The sequence below is a fragment of the Strigops habroptila genome, chromosome 4 (genome assembly GCF_004027225.2).
Source record: "Strigops habroptila isolate Jane chromosome 4, bStrHab1.2.pri, whole genome shotgun sequence".
In the NCBI taxonomy this organism is placed as follows: domain Eukaryota; kingdom Metazoa; phylum Chordata; class Aves; order Psittaciformes; family Psittacidae; genus Strigops; species Strigops habroptila.
In genome coordinates, this window is record NC_046358.1 from 80,155,178 (window position 1) to 80,176,089 (window position 20,912).

The 20,912-nt window shown below is 44.7% G+C and overlaps 2 protein-coding genes across 6 annotated transcripts in view; one reads left to right on the top strand and one right to left on the bottom strand.

The window, feature by feature from the left end:
• The first annotated feature begins 122 nt into the window (after nt 1-122).
• On the top strand, nt 123-12,998 carry GET4 (guided entry of tail-anchored proteins factor 4). 4 transcript variants are annotated; one of them, XM_030482569.2, is made up of 9 exons: nt 123-486; nt 4,719-4,797; nt 5,218-5,299; nt 6,280-6,429; nt 8,083-8,221; nt 10,122-10,262; nt 10,345-10,420; nt 10,603-10,675; nt 11,653-12,998. In XM_030482569.2, the coding sequence occupies exons 1-9, from the start codon at nt 332-334 to the stop codon at nt 11,739-11,741; spliced, it is 984 nt and encodes a 327-aa protein (XP_030338429.1). In that variant the 5' UTR covers nt 123-331; the 3' UTR covers nt 11,742-12,998. The 4 variants fall into 4 exon arrangements, with proteins under 4 accessions (XP_030338429.1, XP_030338428.1, XP_030338431.1 ...); XM_030482568.1 differs by lacking the exon at nt 123-486 and adding an exon at nt 700-1,202; XM_030482571.1 differs by lacking the exon at nt 123-486 and adding an exon at nt 1,221-2,407 and having other exon boundaries at nt 11,653-12,736.
• A 1,608-nt stretch (nt 12,999-14,606) lies between these two features.
• The window catches only part of ADAP1 (ArfGAP with dual PH domains 1), a 58,884-nt gene continuing 52,578 nt past the window's right edge, over nt 14,607-20,912 (bottom strand). For both annotated transcript variants that reach the window (XM_030482566.1, XM_030482567.1), the window contains 5 exons: nt 19,502-19,585; nt 17,474-17,536; nt 16,979-17,050; nt 16,337-16,565; nt 14,607-15,938 (listed from right to left, as the gene is read on the bottom strand). In XM_030482566.1, coding sequence (XP_030338426.1) covers nt 15,910-15,938; nt 16,337-16,565; nt 16,979-17,050; nt 17,474-17,536; nt 19,502-19,585 — 477 coding nt within the window. In that variant the 3' untranslated portion in view covers nt 14,607-15,909. The remainder of the gene's footprint in view (nt 15,939-16,336; nt 16,566-16,978; nt 17,051-17,473; nt 17,537-19,501; nt 19,586-20,912) is intronic.

Here is a 20,912-nt window from a genome sequence, read left to right on the forward strand (position 1 = left end):
AACCGCCGGGGGTTGCTCCCTTGGTGTGTCAGCGCCGTTCCAACGCCCCTGCCCGTGTCGCGGGCGCAGCGGCTCGGTTTCCATGGCTGCGATCCACCCACCCTTCCCGAGTCGTTCCCGTCACACGTGTCCCGGGGGCTGTGACACAGGTCTCAGCCCCTGACAGCGGCCGCAGCCCCGTTTCCCCGCCGCGGCACCGCGCGCCGCACCGCGCAGCCTCCGGAGCCTCGCGGGCCGCCGTCAGAGCGGGCGGAAGCCGGGCAGCGAGTCGCACGCAGCTCCGGGACTGCGCGCGACTGCGCCCGCCCTCCCCTGCCCCTCCTCCGCGGCGATGGCGGCGGCGATGATGGCGGCGGAGCAGGAAGCCGCGAAAGGCGGCGGCAGGAACCGCGGCGGCGTTCAGCGCGTGGAGGGCAAGCTGCGCGCCAGCGTCGAGAAGGGCGACTACTACGAGGCGCACCAGATGTACCGGACGCTCTTGTTCAGGTAGGGCCCGGCCCAAGCCCTGCCCCTGCCCCGCGCGGCCTTGCGGAGCCTTCCCACGCACTCGGCCCTGCTGCTGCCCGCCATTGGCCGCCGCTGCTGCCCATCTGCGTGTGCTGCTCCCTCATTGGGTCGTGGGGGGGCGGGGTGGGGCGGGTACGTGCCGTGGAGGGTCGGGTGAGCGGCGCTGGCCCGTGCGGGGCTGGGGTTTGGCCCGGCGGAAGCGGATGGCTGGCCCGGCCCGGCTCGCCTCAGCTCTCGCGGTGCTCCCTCAGGCCCCGCCGCCGCTCTGGGGTCTCGGCGGCGGTGTGAGGGGGTTCGGAGGCGGCGCTGTGAGGGCCGCTTCTCGCCGGGGTTTGAAGGTGAACTCGGCCCGCGGCACGGCCGGGCCTACGCCGACCCGGCCCGAGCTGCGCGTCTGAGCTAACGGGCGGCAGCGGCAGCTGGGCTCGGCGGGGGCTCCCGGCCGCCGCCTCCCGGAGTACAGCGTCCCGTTGGCGTGCAGAGAGCGGGTTGCGTCCTGCTGCCCAGAGAGCACGGACAGACCTGATGTTTGCCCGCGTCCCGACGCGGTTCTTGGCGGCCCCACAGCCTGAGTCAGGTCGTCTCCCCCCCCCCGCTCGGCGGGACGGGCGCCGGGTGCCTCCCGGGCAGCTCCTGGAGCAGGCGGACGTCTTCGTAATAGCCCTGCTCGTTCTGAATGTCAGCCTGGCAGCCAGGCAGGTTGTGCAGGGGTTTGAGGTTTTGGGTTGGTTGTTGCCTAGCCAGGAAGCTGGGCTGTTTTGTTGCATGGCTGTGACCCTCTGGCACCACTGTGAGGGACAGCTCTCAGATTGGCAAGAACCATCTGCACGGAGAGAGGGTTTCTAGATTAAATTCTGGTTGATGTATTCGTGTACTTGGCAATGACTCAGTAGAGCAGGCCTGGGCACTCAGAAATATTACTACTGCTTGAGTTTCATTGCAAAACGTTTTCTGGATTTTATTTCCCCCTCCACCACAACTTGTTCGCCCTTTCTCTCATCGAAATTTAAAATGCAGCCCCTTGCTTCCAGGGGCAAAGATTAAGGTATTTTTTCTAGGCGCTTCCTTGGTTGAGCCCAGCTTTGTTTCCTTGTGGTTCTGCTGGGGGAGGAGAGGTGGGAAAACTGCCTGTTGGGTCTCGGTAGCTCACCTGTGCGTCACCTGTCCCGAGACCTCATCTAAGTTAGAATGGGAACAAGCTGGTGGGTATCTGCAGAAAAAGAGCAGCCAAGTATGTAGGGAAGAGAGTCCTTGGTGCACAGTCTGACTTCTGTGCAGCAGAGAGCCTGCCCTACCCTCTATAAAAAGCACAATTAAATTAAAGCAGTTGTGTTCTGCCACAGCCGCCTGGTGGGATCAGTGAGGGCACCATCTAGGCCTAAAGACTTGCTTTGTGAATAAATATAAGTCGAAGACAAAGCTTGGCCTGTTTTACAGTAAGGGTTATGTGATGTCAGGGCAGCACTGGTGGCAGATGACATGGCTTGGCTTGTCACTTCTCATCCAGGCTTCTGAATGTATTCACTTCCATACTTTGTTTAAGTCTCCCTGAATTATTTTGGAATCAAAGATCCCACCTTTTCCATTTTTGGTGGAAGCAAAAGGAGGTGCTCCTTTAAATGAAAAGGTGATGTTTTGCATAGCTAGGAAGGGGGTTTCCTTGTAGGCAAAAAGATGTAATGGGGCTGTGAAACTTGTTTGGAAAGGCACTGAGGCCAAGGAGTAGTCCTGGACAGTCTTGTCTGTCCTCCATAAAATGTGTGTTTAATGTCAGCAGTTTTCCCAAGACACATGGACACGGTCGAGGTGATCTCAGCTGTGGAATTGTAACTGGGACAGCCAGTGCTTACTCGTTATAAACACCACCGGCCTGTAAAACATTGCTGTGTTCTCTCATGAGGTGTGTGTTAAACCTGAAATCCTGACTCAGAGCTTCAAAAGTCGTGAATGGAGATGTACGTGAGGGTGGAGGAGGGGAAGAAGTGGAGGAGGAAAGATTACCATAAGCCTGTCTCCTGTAGACCTCTTATCCCTACCTGTGATTCACGGAGCGGGTAGGAAACTGCTCTTCCTGCCTGACCTGCACCAGTGAGCGAGTTGGGTTCCTGGGACAGTGCTGTTACTGTACAGGCTGCCGGGTTGAACTCTCCTCTTGTGATTTCGTGATTGAGTCAAACTTCCAAGTTTAACATCCCTGTTACATTGGTTTCTGTTTTCCTGATGGTTGTAGGTACTTTTTATGGTATGAATAATTTGTTACAGCATTTCTCTTGTTCTGAATGCCATTTAGATCAATATCATGGATATTTATTTCTATTAAAAACACCTTAAAAAATAAAAGTTCTTAGAAGAACCAAAACAAAACCTACTCAAACCTCCTAAATTTTTAAAATGGGTTTTATATTGTAAAGCTGTTTTCAGCATCTTTTGGTATCTGATATGATAATTACCAGATTAGAGCTCCCAAATAGCATTGGGAAACTACTGGAACTAGAATTTGTGGAAGTGAGATTTGGACTCAAACACCTGGAAGCAAACCTGGATGTGAAGCCAATTATAAAACTGTTGGAGCTGCTGATCCATTTGACCAATATGTGGCACATTTACTTTGGTGATTGCAAATCTGAATTGTTGAAGATACTTTTTCCAAAAATCCACCATTGTGCCATCCATTATTGCAGTTCTGCTGAGCGTTCTGGATAAAAGGTCTGGGGGTTTTTGGAAGATGATGAACAGGACCGGAGGACTGTCTCCTCTCTTGCTTGTGCATGGAATCACAGAATGGTTTGAGTTGAAAGGGACCTTAAAGCTCATCTAGTTCCAACCCCCTGCCACAGGCAGGGACACCTTCCACTAGACCAAGTTGCTCCAAGCCCCATCCAACCTGGCCTGAACACTGCCAGGGATGGTGCAGCCACAGCATCTCTGGACAACCTGTGCCAGCACCTCAGCACCCTCACAGGGAAGAATTTTTTCCAACACCCAATTTAAAGCTATCCGTTTTCAGTTTAAAGCCATTCCCCCTTGTCCTATCGCTTCATGCCCATGTAGAAAGTCCCTCTCCGGATTTCTTGTAGGCCCCCTTTAGGTACTGGAAACTGCTGTAAGGTTTTCCCCTGAGCTTTTTCCAGGCTGAACAAGCCCAGCTGTCTCAGCCTGTCTTCAGAGCAGAGATGCTCCAGCCCATGGAGCATCTTTGTGATCCTCTTCTGGACTTGTTCCAACAGCTTCATGTCCTTCTCACGTTGTTGCCCACAGAGCTGGATGCAGGACTGCAGGGTGGGGGGTCTCATGAGAGCAGAGTAGAGGGGGAGAATCCCGTCTGTCGACCTGCTGGCCACGTTGCTTGGGGATGCAGCCCAGGACATGGTTTCTGGGCTGGAAGTGCACATGGCCAGCTCATGTTGAGCTCCTCAACCACTGTCTGATCTGATTTTGCCAGTAGGACCTGTCATGTGTGGTGGGAATCTCGCGTGCGGCACAGGAGTGTTTGGGATTCACTGCTCATTTTCCTTGCACAGTCCCACTGCTCCCTGCTTCAGTCCCAGAGCCACCAACCCTTCTCTGTTAGCCTTGGGGATGCTCGTGTGTTGGATCTGCGGTACCAGGGGCCTTGCTGCTGCAGGAGCGCGAGGCTGCTCTGACTGTTGGGAGCAGAAAGGGGTGGAACAGGCACAGCACAACCAGGTGTCACAGAGGATAAAAGAAATATTGCAGATACTAAAGCAGTCCAGTAGAACTGATGTTTGTCTTTTTTTGCTATGAGCAAATTGGCTGTTGTTATTAACTACTCAGAAAACAGACTTTTTGAGAAACAGTGAAGAGAAATGGAAACTGGAAACTGCCTTGCTGCCACACTTAAACTACTTTTGATAAAGGCCCTGATGTGGTGGTCTGAGTGGTGTAGTTCAGTGCATTAGCATGTTTTGCTCAGGTAAACTCGTGGAATCATTTCCTTTTCTTTGTTGCAGCCCGAATCAGGTTTGAAGCTCTCAGTTTTCATTCTTACACTCTTTGCTTGTGTTCTGTCAAGTCTGGAGCAGAAAAATTGTAGCTTCCACTTACAGTTACATCATTACTAAAACTAACCTGATCCTTTATTGCCTTTATTTTAAATTTTAATGACCTTTAATCCTTTAACTGCAAATAACACTAAGCATACACAACTTCTTTAGTGACAGCTTTTATCAAGGCTTTGGTATTGTTTTCAGGTATATGTCACAAGGAAAACATGCAGAAGCAAGAGAACTAATGTATTCAGGGGCTTTGCTGTTCTTCAGTCATAATCAGGTAAGTCATAACTGGTTTTGTGTGTGTGGTTTGGGTAGAGGGGGGTCTTATTCCAAGATTTTGAGGGGTGAATGGTGAATTCTCAGTGGTAGATGTTTGGGGTTATTGCTTTGTAATCTTTTGGTTTATCTCTTTGTTGAGTCTTTCTGCACAAATAAGGATTATGCCGAACTGGAACCTAAAGCAGAAGTGTTTGCGAGCATCCAAACAGTAATCGTAACCACATTTTTTTGCTTTCCTGCAGGCTTCTCTTTTGATGACATCAAATCACTATAATTTTTTTATAGAGGAAGGTTGAGACTTGATACTGTGCCTTAGCTGTAGATGTTGATAAAAGTATTAAATCTGCTTGTGACAAAATTCTGGTTTTCTCTTACATACTGATATGTTCATCACTACTACTATGTGTCTGTTTTACAGCAAAACAGTGCCGCTGATCTGTCCATGCTGGTTTTAGAGTCTTTGGAGAAATCGGATGCAAAAGTAGCAGACGACCTTTTAGGTGAGGTGACCTTTCTGCTCAGTTTGATGGTATTCAGATGTGCTTTCACTTCACAGTGACTGTCGTTAACAGTCTTGAAACCCCAAATCCTTTTTGTATGCCCTGCCACATGGCTAAGGGTTACCTTCATCACAGAAATGGCCTGGGGGAAAACTTCATTAGGGAATAATGGATTCCCAGTACCTTTGTGGGCATGCTCAGAACAAACATTATTGTCTTGTGCCATTGTCCTTTTGTTGATGCAGCAGAACTGTATTGTCTGCACAGTCACTCGTGTCCCCAGGGCTTTGGTGGATGGTGGTTTCCCACCCTAGCAGTGCAGTAGGGTGCACGTTATTTGTGACTCAGCTGCTCACAAGGACGTTTTTTCTTGTTTAACTGTGGGATTTGGTAAGCAGCAATTCAGGGAGACCTTCTTAAGAGCTGCCTGGCCAGACGACTGCTGCAGCATAGGCGAGCTGCTCCCATTGATAGAGACAGATAGACAGAGGCGGTTCTTTGTTTACTTAGATCAGCTCTGACATTTTGTATCCCATCCATGTCTTCTGGTGGTGCTTTTCCAGCTACAGCCCTCACAGCTTCCCTGTGAATGGCAAGCAGTCCCATAACCTGGAGTGTTTTCTCCTCCTTGGAGCTGCATGGTCCTCAGGGATATCCTGAAGGACCATGGTCCATCATCCTGAAGGTCCCACATGAAGAAAAGCTGTCCCCAACTGACTGCAAGGCTCAGCTTTTGGCTGACATGTCAATTGACAGTCATATCAATATTGCTGGCTGATAGATGCAAGATTGATTGGATGTATGAGAAGTGGCTCAAGTTCAGAGTTGCTCATTTTTAAGGTGGCTTTCGGAGGCTGTTAAGGGAGCTTAAAGACACAGTAGCACTGGAATTTAAATGTTGTGTCTTAAAGATGCATTAGAAGCAGCAGTTCATCCTATTTCTATTCATAGTAAATATTTGTGAATCTTATTGCTTCCAGAAAACTTGGCTAAATTGTTCAGCTTAATGGATCCAAATTCTCCCGAAAGAGTGGCTTTTGTATCCAGAGCACTAAAATGGTCTAGTGGGGGATCGGGAAAACTTGGACACCCAAAACTGCACCAGTTACTAGCAATTACCCTGTGGAAAGGTAAGGAAAATCAACTGGCCCTTCTGTGTTTTGTTTTGAAAATATTGAAAGTGTGATTCTGTAAGAAAGAGAGCTACTTTGGAAATAATCTAAGGAAGCTGAGATGGAAATGACTGATTGAGTTCTGCTATTAACTGATTTTTGCAGTAACTTTAGCTTAATGTTGCTAACAGAAAAAAACTGGGGCTGTAATTCAGTGCAAAACCAAAACCACAACTGCTGTAATGCTCTCTGTAAAAAGAAGGCTGATCCTTTAGACACTGAGGTAGTGAGTTATTAGGAGGAAGATTGCTGGGGAACAAAGCTGTTTTGTTGTGGGTTTTTTATGTTTGTTTTGTTTTTAAATCCTGGGTAAACATGACAAAGATTGAAATATATCAGCTACCATCCAGACCAGTCTTTGGATCTGCAATCAAGTACTTTCTGAGATGTTGAACAGCAGGCTTATTCCATGTTGCCTTTGATTTATGTGGGATTTTATAACTTGGGGTGTAAGAGAAAACAAAAATGCACTAAATAATTATTGTAATTGTGGATGGTAGCTAGTTTTTAAAATCTTGTGTTCAAAACATAACAAAGGTGAGTGAGAACAGTTGAATAAATGCCATCTTTTCTGTGGTTTCTTGTGAAATAATAACTGTGCAAGATGATTATTTATTTTATATTTTTCAGTAGCTGTGAAGTGATGATAGTGGTTTAATATAACAATCCTGACCCAATGGTCAACATCCCAGCTCATTGCCTTTTTGTGTGCCATAGGCAATCCCACAGCTGTTCTCATGGGACTTATTTTAGCTTGATGGCTGCTACCAGCCAGAAAGGGAGGATTTTCCTCAGAGCATTTAAGTTAAAGGCTGAGATATGATTAGGTTAAGAAACCTAAAATTCTGAAAGCAAAAATCCCCATTTTGCAGCCATATGCTCACTGTTCTTTTGAAGAGCAAAATGCGTATGTTTTTCTTAGCCTGTAGATTTTGAGAGTCTCATCAGAAAAGGCTCAGATTTTAAAACAAAGCTTTTAAATCCCCAGAATTAGCAGCTATCCAGTTTTGTCATTGCAGTGATTTTGCATGGTGCTTCGCTTCAAGTTAAGTTCTGACAAATCATTGCCATTTTTTACACCTTTTTTTCCTGTGTAATTGCTGTTCTATTCAGCATATGAAAGCAATTTTAATTTTAATAGCGAGAGTGGGCTAAACTAGAAATAGGAAATGCCTTCCTTCTGTGCACTTAGAAAGAAGGACACTGAAGATGCTGTTTGACTTCTTGGTGCACATAATTTAATATGGAACTTCTTGATTCTTCTCCTCTGCACTGATGATAGCACATGAAGTGTCAACATGCAGTTAGATAAAATATGACTGTAAGCTGTTAGTCCCAGTGGTGTGTTTGGTGGTGGCATTGAATAAATTGTATCTAATAACATTTGTTGAAATGTATTTAGAATAACATTTATTATCTCCCTTCATAAATCGTCTGTGAACTTATAAAGGAAAAAGCCCACGCTCTTTTTTGCTAGTTGTCTTGTTTATATACCATGTGTGTAACTCTTGTCCTTTTACCAGCTGTAGTGTGTAAGCCTAACAAATTTGTTTTTATGTCCAGGTATGATGAACTGATTTCTTAAAAGCATTTTTCTTTTTCCTTTTGTAGAGCAAAACTATAGTGAATCTCGGTATCACTTCTTGCACTCCACAGATGGTGAAGGATGTGCAAATATGCTAGTAGAATACTCCTCATCCAGGGGATATCGCAGCGAGGTCGACATGTTTGTAGCACAGGCAGTACTACAGTAGGTGTTAAACTTTTTATTAACTATTTTTCAGAGATAACACTGTGTTTGAGGCCAGTCTAATTTACTCATAACTGTAGGCTAACCATGCATCCCTTTCAAAAGAAACTGTAAAACTGGCCAGAGCTTCCGAAACTCATTTTGTGTGATAAAAACAGGAGAATCATCTCAAAACTGATGTGTTAAATTTGTCGGACTGGGTAGAGAAAAAAATCCCAAACAACTCAAACCCAAACCCCAACAAAAATGTATTAAGGTTGAAACCTGAAATCATGTTAATTGCCTGAAGAATTAATGTAATCTGTTTGACCCTGAAAGCACAATTCTTAGCTTTGTTAACACCACTTTATATCTAATTAGGGCTTACCTTGATGTTCTTACTAAAACTGGACCTAAGTAGGCTCTATATTTACCTTTCGTGTAGTACTTGTTCTCCATCTCATTGTCCTAAAAGATAATTTGTTTTGGATCACCCCGGTCTGTGGCTTGCATTTATTTTAGGCATTTATTTTGTAGGAGGTGGGAATGCAAGTTAGTATGTGCCTTTGCAGAGCGCATGTACAGTTAAGGTTGACAAAGCCAATTTTACTGTGTTTAATCAGCTGATGGCTTTCTCAGTCAGGGAAAGCAGCTCATGGAGGAGTCTGAGGAGGAGGTGAAGACAGGATTGTGCCGCGGGGAGTCAGGAGGAGAGTAGGTGTTGGGGGAGAAGGGAGGAGGTGAGAGCAAGTCTGTCTCTCTTTTGGCAGCAGTAAGCTGTCATGTCAGATTTGTCCTGTTTTCCATAGCTAGCTGATATAGATTGCAGCAATTTTGAGAGGTAGAAAATCCTTTATGGAAATCCAGTGTATGCAGGACTCTTCCACAATTTTATGGCCTTTGTTCTGGAATGGGGGAAATTGTGGGGAGAAGATACAAGTAAGAAATTATTTTTTCAGTATTTATACAGCACTGTTACTGCATCCTTTACTGGCCTATCTCTCAACCACTGTACTAAATCCTCTTAAATAGCAATTTATACTCTAATGAAAATAATTGCAGTTCCTTGCTCAGCAGTAAGGCAGGAGAGCCCAATGCTCTTGCACGCGTGAGGGTACAGAATTGGAGGCCAGCCTGTAGGCAAAAATGAGACTGCTAATGGCAGCTTTCCCAGTGCTTGCAGATAGCGTGTATCCAGATAAAGTCTCGTTAGGCCTATGGGACTTGCAGAGATTGCCAGTTAAATTAACTGAACCCGAACAAAGATTTGATCAGTTTGGGGAATTGATCTATTCACTGATGACAAATGGCTTGGGAGCTCAAAGTGTAGCTTTATTGTGAGACTTTGTGTGTCATACTTACTAGCGGTCTTGATGCCATGTTATTTTGAGGTAGTGCTAATAGAATGGCAAGAGTCATCAGACATTGGCAGATACACACTGAAAGGAGATGTGTTCAGAGGGAGATGGGGCCAGGAGGGAGGTCTTTAATCAGGTTTTACCTCAGCATAGTAAACTCTGGACTAGTAAATGTGGTATCATATTTAATTTGAATTACACAGTGGCCAGTTTTTCCACATTTTTAATTGATGCCCTTTTTTAGTAACTGCCCTGCATGCAACCTGCTTAGATCTTGGTTAAACTCATTCTATTAATACTTAAAGTCAGTTCTGCCTCCCAGCCTGCTTATTCCACAGTGTATTCTAGTGGCGATTTCCCCCTTCCTTGGTTGATAGCCAAACCATTGCCAAAGGTGTATGTCTCTACCGGGTAGTTTTTGCCATCAGTTTAAGCCCGAAGCGGCTTCTGTGCACAAATGAAGTAGAGATTGTTGAGCATTTGGCTTTGTTTTTCCTTTCTGCATGTAAAACTACTTCTCTGCCTTTTATTTTTAACTTGCTGTGTTCTGTTTCCTTTTGCAGGTTTCTCTGCTTAAAAAATAAGACCAGCGCATCAGTTGTTTTTACGACATACACACAGAAACATCCTTCAATAGAAAAGGGTCCTCCCTTTGTTCAACCACTGCTAAACTTCATCTGGTTTCTGTTACTGGCAGTTGATGGGTATAGTCTGATTTTTTTCGTGTGCTCTTGGTTTCCTTTTCAGTTGTTACTGAGATTACATTTTTGGTTGTTTCCTTTCTAGAGGAAAACTAACAGTATTTACAGTATTGTGTGAACAGTATCAACCTTCACTGAAGAGAGATCCCATGTATAATGAGGTGAGTTACTCGTAGTTGTAAACAAGATCTCACCTCAGAATTAGTTAAATAACAGCTGTTTGTCTCCTGTTTGTGACTTGTAAGTAGGAGTCAGTGATCTAGCTTGTGTGATGTGACTGCTGCCCATAGTATTACCTGTAAACAAAGTAGCTGACATTGTTCTTCATCTTGTGTCATTTCAGTACCTAGATAGAATAGGACAGCTTTTCTTTGGTGTTCCACCCAAGCAGACATCGTCCTACGGAGGGTTACTAGGTAAGGTTTATGCTGACAGTTGTTTATAGATATCATCAGTCTTCATCTTCGAGAAGGGAAGAAGCATGTAAATGACTCTCATGGTTAATTTTTGACATTATGGTACAAATTCCAAATGCAAAGAAAAAATCTTATTTGTGTTAAAGCTTAATTTCTTCAGACTTCAGTGGCTGGTTTTCCTTAAGTCGAGTCTGGGACTTTGGTAGAGATCTAACCAGTGCTGATATGAATGTTCTCAGAGTAGAAGTTCTGAAATTAATACTGCCCTTCTACAAGAAATGAAAGGGAATAGGAAATGAGGGCTGAATTTCTCTTGGTCTTGAATAAAACTTAAGCAAATTGAACTGGATTACTTTTATAAAATCAAATGTTTTTCCTTGAGAACTAAGCTTCTCTGTAAACTGATCTGAGGCTTTACCTGTAAATGTCAATTCACCGATACCCAAACTTTGATGAAAACCACAAGCATCATAGATCCCATATGTAAATAGTGGCTTTTCAGCAATTCAAACATTTTTAAATTGAATAAAACAGGGAGAACTCATAAATACCTTTGAGTTTCAAACAAGGTATTTGTTTGAAACTCAGCATTCTTTATAGCATGATGCAGACCATTGCTGCTTTTTGAGAGTTTCACTGCTGGAGGTGTGACTTTCCTCATTTGGTTGTGTTTCTTTTTCTCCTCTCAGGGTGTAGCTATAGTACATAAGTATAGGATTTTGGTTTTTTTTCTTCCAGTGTATTCTTAGAGAAGTATCAATATCAAAATACAGCTTCCCAAATCAATACATTCTTAATGGAAACTGGTGTGGGAATACTAATGTCTTGCTGAGATGCCTTCAAAATCCCTCCCTTTTTTTTTTTTTTTAATTTATTATTGAAATCTGCACCCTAGCAGGATGGGATGAAAACAGTTAAAAGCTTTTGAGATGAGAATGTAAAACTAGCAATTTTGACTGTCCTGTATTTTATTCTAGGAAATCTTTTAAACAGTCTGATGGGAACTGGAGAAGATGATGACACAGAAGAGGGTCAGGAAGATAGCAGTCCGATCGAGCTCGACTGAATGATGTTGTCATTGGGTGCCGTGTAAATCTGATGATTCGATGACTCCAAAGACAGTTTTGGAATTTGAATCCTGCAGTTGTTTCTTGGCGCCTAAAAGGGCTCCTCTGGTCTTTTAGAAATGGTTGCTGAAATGTTTATAATGTTCGGTCTATATTATTTATGTAAAAGAAAAAAAAAAGAAACCAACAAAAAGTAGCCAAATGAACCAATTGGAGCAATTGTTAGCAGGTTTCCGATAACAGCAGCTGGTGACTGATTAAAATATAGTCTTCTACGGTTTCTGATGCAGTATTCCCTTTTGCACAGTAATTCAATAAAGCATAAATATGGGTCTTGTATTTCATGGCCTACCCACTACTGTCTTTGTTATGAGAAAGCCTCCTTGACCTCTGCCATCTCCAAGGAAGATCTCAAAAGGCAGGGTGACCAATTGAATAATTTATGTGTGAGGCTGGTGCCAAAAGTACTGTGAGATGAGCCAAGCAGCATAATTTGAGATGCACGTCCAAGAGACATTGATACCAAGAACTCGCTTCCACTGCTGTAACATGCACGCTGTTCCTACTGCCTTTCACTCTCCTTAAGGTCTGGCTCTGGCTGAGCCCATGCACGTGTTTAACCGATACTTCCTGAAAGCACAAGATTGACTTGCCCTCGAGTAAAAGTTGATCAGCTGAACGTAGGCTTCCATGTGGATGTCTCTTGCCTAGGTACAAAAATTTGGCATCTAAACGCCTCCTCTGGCTCATGGCTCCTTTAGAACAGATTCTTTTTCAGCCTAAATTCACAACCATATGTAAAGGCGATGGCATTGTAGAGAATGAATTGATTTGTCACGAGCAAGGTATGTGTTTGAACTGCAGCTGTATGTAAAGAAAAGGGATACTGCAGAGCTTTTGGTTCTTTATGATATATTTATTTTTCTTGGGTGATTGATTCATTTAACACTTTCTGTAAGAAAAGAATAGATCAATAAATAATGGAGTAATTTCAGCCCCAGTGGTAGGCATAGCCATTCTACATCTTCTCCTCTTTAATGCAGCACAGCAGATGTCAGTGGTACCGTGAGCAGATGAAATGGTGGGGAAACGCTTTATTTTTTCATGATGAAAATAAAAAAGCTTAGATTAATAAACAGCAATCATGCATGGGGGAGGGATTAACACGAATCTATTGACTGTATGAAAAAGAAAAGGCATTGAAAGGAAGACTTTGTGTTAATTGTGAAGTCTCAAATAAACACTTTATACCAGGATGGGTGATATTGCTGCTTTCTAAGTGTTTTATGAGTAGAGATGTTACTTTTCTTCCTATTTTTTTCCCCTCTACATGTAACTGTGGATTGAGACCTTAGTGCTGCACCTTTACCTCTGTGCAGTAAAGGCATCGCTTTAGTTTTAGCTGGGTGTTTTAATGTCTAAAGCCGATGATATGGATTGCTTTGATTTGCAGCAAGCTCAGGAAAGAACCCCTACCTGAGATGGTGCTGTAGACATTTAATAGTGTCCGGCAGCAACACCCCCTCCTGTCCCCTGCATGTTGAGGTTGAGGTGAGTTCAGTGTTCATCACCTTGGCTCTGCCAGCAACACCCTGATTTGAACCTTGTGTGCACCCAGCCCAAACCACAGCACCCCAGCACGCTGTGCATCTGCTGCTGGGCATGGGCTGTGCCTGCAGCGTGCCCAGGGGCAGCTGCTTAGGGACAAAATACAAGTGCAGTAATTACAGTGGTGTATTCAGAACATATGTGTGTTGAAAATATATATTAAAATATACATATATATACACACACATGTAAAAGGTATGTATACAAACATATAAAGTCTTTCAGGTATATAATAATTTATAATTAAATAATGGCATGGCATAGAACCTATTAATTATAGTATTCTTAATTATATACACACACAATCTTTACAGCTAGCTAGAAACACAACTAGCTCAGCCTGTCCTCTCCCTGCTTCTGACAGGCCTGGGGTTTTAAGTAACTGTCAGTGAGACTGTGACTTTTAATGTAAACCAAATATCTAGCTATAGTTATGCATACACATACACAGGTGGATATATGTATGTTTATATGCAATATATTTATATTTCTTTATAATTAAATATCTCTGTAAGTTATATATTTTATACCTATATGAAAAGCATACATGTGTATATTTATAATATATAATTAAACTTTTTAACTTTGCAATTATAAACATGTCTATACACATACAGATGTATGCATAAAATACATTTAGCTTATACATTTGTAAATCACATGTCTAATGATGGCCACATGTACACATGCACATGTGCATATGAACTATATTCAGCTCATACATACATAAAAGTGTCTTTAGACACTATATATATATTTATACAGTATAGCATACATTATGCTACCTCTACTATCCACAGTTTAGTTGCTGTGATTATTCAACAACTAATTCTATATTCCTAAGAATATGGAAATAAATTTATTTCTATATTCCTATTATCCTGTTTATTTATTCTATTGCTATTTATTAACTATTCATTTCTATATTCCTAATATGTATCTTTTGTGTATGTGTGTGCATAAATATGAGTATTATGTATAAATACATAAATATTATATATAAAACATATACAATATACACTATATTACACACATATACACAAATATATATACCATGTTATATACATACACATGTAATTTACATGAAATATATTTACCTGTTATAAACAGACACACGTGTGATGCAGCAGCTCCTCCTCCTGGGGAATGAGGTGGTTTTGTGGATGTTCCATGTCCCCAGGGTGCTGCCAGCACCATCACCTACTTTTTTTTTAACCCCACCTCCCTCCCCTGCCCCAGCACCACAAGGCTACAGCTCTGACATAATAATTTATTGGTTCAAATGACATTTAGTACCACAGGTGTCTTACCAGTGACAGAACGAATGCATACAGCCGATGAGATGCTCTCACTTACACACACCAACCTAAGGAACGCATGGGACAGGTCCGTGCCTGGGGCTGGTACTTTCATTTTTGGGTAAAAATCCAGCACATGGTGTGCAGGTCCCAGCCCGCCCGCCCTGACCGCAGGAATTACAGTGCTCGACACCGCGCTGAAACGTCACTTCAAGCAGCTTTTTTTTTTTTTTTGGCAGGGAAACTGACAAAAATAACAAAAATCGACAACAAAAGAAAAAAACATAAGTGAGGGAATTACTGAAAAAAAAGTGCAACCATCAGCCTAGAGAAGCAGCGTGCTGTGGACTGGAGGGACCTGCCCGTGGGACTGGGCTGGGACAGGCTCTTATGGCGCCTGTCAGCAAAAACTGCACCTACAGCTCAGCACCCCCCGCTCCCCACTGGGCTCTTGGAATGGTGTGAATCCCCCCAACCATGGAATGGGGATGACATGGGGAGCAAAGCATGGGCCCTAACCCAAAAAGCTTTTCTTCCCTGGCATCATCTTGTGGCTTGCTGTCCCCCTTGCAGGGTTGCGGACAGTACTGCTCTGTCCACACTGGGCACCACTCCTCCTTCATTAAGCAGATAACAAGGCCAATGATGCCAATTTCCTCTATTTCTAAATCCTGTTTGACCTTAAGCCTGGGTCCAGCATCACCACCACTCCCCAGGTGAGGTAATTTACTTATCATTTACCCTGATGCCATCAGGAGGCTCAGCCATTTTGCACATTGCCACTCCGGGTGTTTTCAGGTTGGTGCTTCACATCCCATGAGGATGTCCCTGCTCCTCTCCTACAGAGGAGGCTGGCTGAGAGCTGGGGCTGTGGGGATGCTCAGCTCCAGCGCCCAGGAACCAGCTTAAGGAGAAAAGACCCATCTCCCCCGAGACGTGCCACCAACAGTCTTTGCCATCCTGCTGAAGCCGGTGGGACAGCCCTTTCAGCAGGTGGGGGGTGATGGGGTCACAGGACTACCTGTCCCAGCAGCGCATCCCGCGGAGCGGCCACAGAGCCGAATTTTGGGTTGGATCAGCATCCGGCATTTTGCTGCCACCCTTCTTGGTTTCCGACATGATCAAGTGAACGATGAGGGGAAAGGGAAGTATTATTATTATTATTACTGTTATTATTATTCATTATTTTTAACATTTCAAATAAAACCACGTTGTGTTGTAAACAGAAGCTCACTCCTCAGGTCTGCCCAGCCAGTCCCAGCTAAGGTTTATGTTTGAAATGGGCTTCCACTGAAAGAAAAAAACCAGAGAAAATAAAGTTAAAAGAGGACAAGTGCTGGCAGGTGGCCACAGCCCAATTGCAAGCCCTCCCTGTGGATGGTCCTTGACTTGCTGATGCTCCTTGGATCCAATTATCCTTATAATTGGGTGATTGATCAGCCATATAGCACCATGGCCATCATGCCTGAGGTGATGAAGGAGGATAGGATACCATCCTCCTCCCCCCAGAGCCCCTCTGCTTGGACAGTGTTTGCATCCTCCCCTGGGTGAGGAAGGGCTGCCCTGCTCACACTGCAGAGGAGGGAGCAATGCTGCTGCATCCCTGATCCCCCTCCATTCATCCCATCCTCTTAACACATGGGAAATAAAGGGGTCAAGGCTGATTTCAGCTCTGCCAGAAAACACACCTGCGTATTCCTGAGGCAGCATTGGCCGGCTTATAACTTTCTGAAAAGTTGTAATCCACTCCAGCTGGTCATCCTCTGTCTCGCAGGCAAAGAGGAATTTCCGATCCGGGGTGACAATGGTTATCCCGTGCTGCCAGTGGTTTCCCTGCGTGGATGGTGGGAGCCCTTCCAGGACCTTGTAGCTGTTTTCCTTGCTCCCAATAAAAACTTCCCCTCTAGCAAAGGCATCCTAGGAGACAGCAGAGCACTCAGGCAGGCGTAATGGTGAAGGGAAGCTCTGTGTCCCAGGCAGCCAGGACACAGCTCGCCCTGCACCATCTAGAAGCCCCATCAGCAAAGTGCAGCAGCCAAACATTGAAAGTACCAGCCACCCCAGAAAGCTCTGCTTCAGCTCCTCCCAGGGCACCCACAACGCAGGACCAACACCCGGGATCCAAAATCCAGATGCAGAAAAATCTGCAGCTGGTGCACAGGGTTTCCAAAGTGGTTTTGGTGAATATCTGTGCACAGAGCCACTGCACATTGATACCAGGCAGATCCACCTAGCAGTGATGGCTCAGTGCCTGAGCTTCACTTAAGATCATTATTATTATTATCATAATAGATAATTCCCAACAGACAGTCCAGGCACCTTCATCTTACCAGGGGATCTTTGAAATACATGAGCCGTCGGTCATCCATGGTGAACCATCGCTTCTTGAATCCCTCTGTTTGCTGAAGAGTCAAAAAATGCCAGATTACACACCAAAGCATCGCAGCTCCTCTCTTACCAGGCATGATCCAGGAGTATCAATGTACTTGGAGGAGTCCAGTGGGCTGGGAAAGTTGAGAACAGGCAGCTTCTGGGCTACCATGAGCCACCACAAGCCACTGGGCCAGCAGTAAGGCAGGTGAGCAGGTGAGGTTGCAAGAACAGGCAGTGAGAGGGGAGATGGGGATGGTGTGGTTTGTTTGTGAAGTGGTTTTGGATTTTTTCTAATGTTTGCTCCCAGGTGAGGAAAGTGTATTAACACATTCATGGCATTCAGGCTTTTCCTTTCCAACAAGAGTGGCTTTGTTCCACCAGTGGACTCTCCTCAGTCCCATAAAGAGCAAGACTTATGTTTAGAGGGACTGCAGAAATGTTTCATATCCTACCTTTGGTCCCGTTTTCTCCATATACCCTTCCTTCAGGTAGTTTCTAGAAAGCTTTGGCACCAGCTGGAGCAACCAAAGAGGAGAGAAAAGAGAGCAGCGTCAGATGGAGGGAGCTGGGGGCTCCCTGGGTGGACAGGGGGTCACTGGAAGGAAAGCCCCCACCAAGCTCACTCATCAGCTCTGGCTGAACACTTCAGTCCCACCCCTCCAAAGCGCCCAGAAGAGGCAGGTGCAGAAACATGAAGCATCTTTGAGCACTTGGCCAGCAAAGCCAGCAGCCTCCAGGAGAAGCCCCCAGGCCAAAACCCACTTCGTGGGTCAGCTCTGGTGATACATCTCCTCCATCAGATGCAGTGGTTGCTCCTCACACAAGCCCTGAAGTATAATTTCCCTGTAAAACCCCATTAACACACACTGCCTGTGCACGCCCCATTCCTGCAGATACTGCTGACAACAGCTACTGGCATCGGGGATATTTTTAACGCTGCTTAGTGAAGGCAAGGCAGTAGCTGCGAGATCTTAGCAGATGCCTCTAAAAGCCTCTTGAAAGATGATGAGTCTCACCAAAAACAGGGCCGATGAGCCTGGCCACGTGCCTCCCTGCCCCTGCTCCTGCCTTTTATTTAAACAGGTTGAGCAGGTGTGTGCTTGTAAGGCAAAGACACCCCAAAATACATCCACCCAAAGAATCACAAAGCTGTTTGCAGCAGCCGGGAGCATCTTCATATTGGACACTTCATTGTAGGCAGTGAAGGGCTCTGCAGTGTTTATAGCCCCAGTGTTTGGCTCCTGGGACAGGGCTGAGGACATTTTGCTAAGCAAGGAACTCATCACCCTCAGCTCAGAGAGGCTCCTCCACCCTGCAGATGGGTCTCCAAAGCATCCATCAGAGACCTTTGCTCCCCAGGAGCTGCACAGGCAGCCTGGGCATCCTTAGGGTGGTGTGAGCAATTTATATCTCTCTACTGCATTTAACCTACCTCCTGTTTAAATTTAATGCCTTTTCATCTCTCTGACAGAGTAAAGGACTCATAAATCAAATGCTAATGATGGCAACACCCAAGACGGAGCTACCTCACGTACATAACCCAGTCTCCACAGAGGTCTCCCCAAGCTGAACGCTGTGAAGGGCTGTTCAGTATTCCAAGGTCATAAATTAAACACTGCTAAACATTACAGTCCTCTGTTTACTCCAAAGAGTAACTAATGAGAAGGCGATAATAAGTAAAAACATAAATAGCTTATCTCCCACCAAAACCGCCAGGGGGTGACCATATGAACACTCACCAACTCTATTAAGGTCTGAGGGATTTTGGGGGGTAATTTGATTCAGATGTGCCTACCAACTTTAGGAGAAGGAGAGGATATGGAGAGGGGTAGAAATGATTAAGGAAAGTATATGCTGCACAGCAACTATTACTGGTTAAGTATAGAGTAATCAACAACCACCACCAGTGACATTACAGACAAATTGCAATGCAACTGCAACACAAGACACTTACTCTCAAGCTTGCATTAATACTGCCTCTAGTATTATATTAGCAAAAGGCAATGCAATTAGCAGTTCCAGCTCCCGGAAAATACAAGACAGAGATATAAGACAGGCTGCACTGACCTGCACACAACAACTCATCCCAGAGGCCTGGGTACAGCACTGGCATTCTTTTGCCTTCATCTTTTCTGCCTTACAGCTTTTGTTTCAGCTTTTAATATTACAGCAACAACATTTGAGAAAGATGCTCATGGCTTGCGCACATGTGACAGTGCTGGAGTTACTCATAAGCACGGCTCACATTTTGAGCGTTGAGCACGTGTGCATGCACATGCACATGGTTTCCAAGGCTGGATGGATGTTCTAACAGGTGCTGCATGTGGGCTCAACATCCCACTGCAAGAATTTCAACCCAGTAACTGTAAAACCCTCTGAAAGATGTAGCATGCCCCAAGCCTTCCAGCTTGTTTACAAAATGCTAAAAATGAGCAAGAGGGAAAAAAAAAAAACCACCACCAAACTGCAGGAAAACTCACATCAACGTCACTGGCTCCAGGGAATGCCACTTGTAAGTAATGAAACCGTGCTGCGCGGATGGCGTTGAACCAGTCTACTATTTCCTAACAACGAGAAAGAAAAGCACAGTGAGTAACGTACTCTGCACATAAAATAACAGGGTCCTGCTGCGTTTCATTTCTCCCATCACTTTGTCCCAAGTGACAGAGCGCAGTTTGGCAGCAGTCCTAAAAAAACCAGAATAGAGACATAAAAGGGAGCAGCAAACGGGTGAAGGATGGGGAACATTCAGCTGCTGCCCCAGGCTGCAGAACAGGACATGCACATCTCTGAACTGGAAAAAACAGCAACAAATCAGCATTTGAGATATGAAGCTTGACCCTATAAAGACTACTCAGCTCATGCTGGTAGTGCAAAGGCAGCCGGACACCTGTGCAGGCTGCCACCACCCCATCAGCAGCCACAAGCACAGAAGGCCTGAATCCACCCAAACTTTAGCAACATACTTCCATCTTTTACTAAGAGTGGCTAAATCTCTCTTAATCTTTGTCCCCCAGTCTATCAGTCATATCTGTGATTCCTTTAGGGACAAACACAGCAATATTGAAGTCCCAGATCACTTCCCAATTCCTCTTCCTTTCCTTGGCAACAATCTCTCAATTTTTTGCTTTCTGGTGTTGGTTTGTTGTTTTTGTTTTCCTGCTACAAAATAGTTGTTTTATAACTTCTTTGTTTTAAAACTCATTGATGCATTTGTCTCTGGCGAGACCCTCCGAGCTTGAGCCACAGTGGATGCCTTTTTGAAGGTTTCACTGAGAAATGCCACATTAATTTTAAGTGATCTGCACAGGGAGCTGTCAAACACTGCCTTGCAGTCTAAAGGTATGGGCAGAGGAAAGGCACATTGGGAGATGTACCAGCTGCCTGCACCGGGATGCTGAGCTGCAGGGAGAGGGGATGCTGAACCTCTGGCAGCCACATCACACATCAGGGACAGGTTCAATGAGCCAGGCTTGATCCTCAAATAAACAGTCCACCCTTTCAGGTGAGGTTGCTGTAGCATAAGAAAGACTATATCAAACTAGAAGTCGGCCTCCAGTAAGATTTTAACTTTTTTATGCTCTAAAAATTACTTGAATTATTATTGGGCAAGGGGAAGGCTCTTACGTGTAATTTTGAGGATCTCAGTTTTAAAGAGTTGAATTGGGGTATCTCAAAAATGGTCTAACATGACAAATAGCCACCCCCTAGAAGTTCAAAAGCTTTGGTTTGTTAATCTACTTCAAGTTGAAGGAAATAAAAAAACGTAATAGGACATACAGGAACAATGTTTTGGAAAACTCTGACCTACTTGTCTAAGGTTTTACTTCTTTATCACTTGCTTTCCTACCCTAAGCAGCTAAGCAGACCCAAGAGAGCTGCACGAAGAGT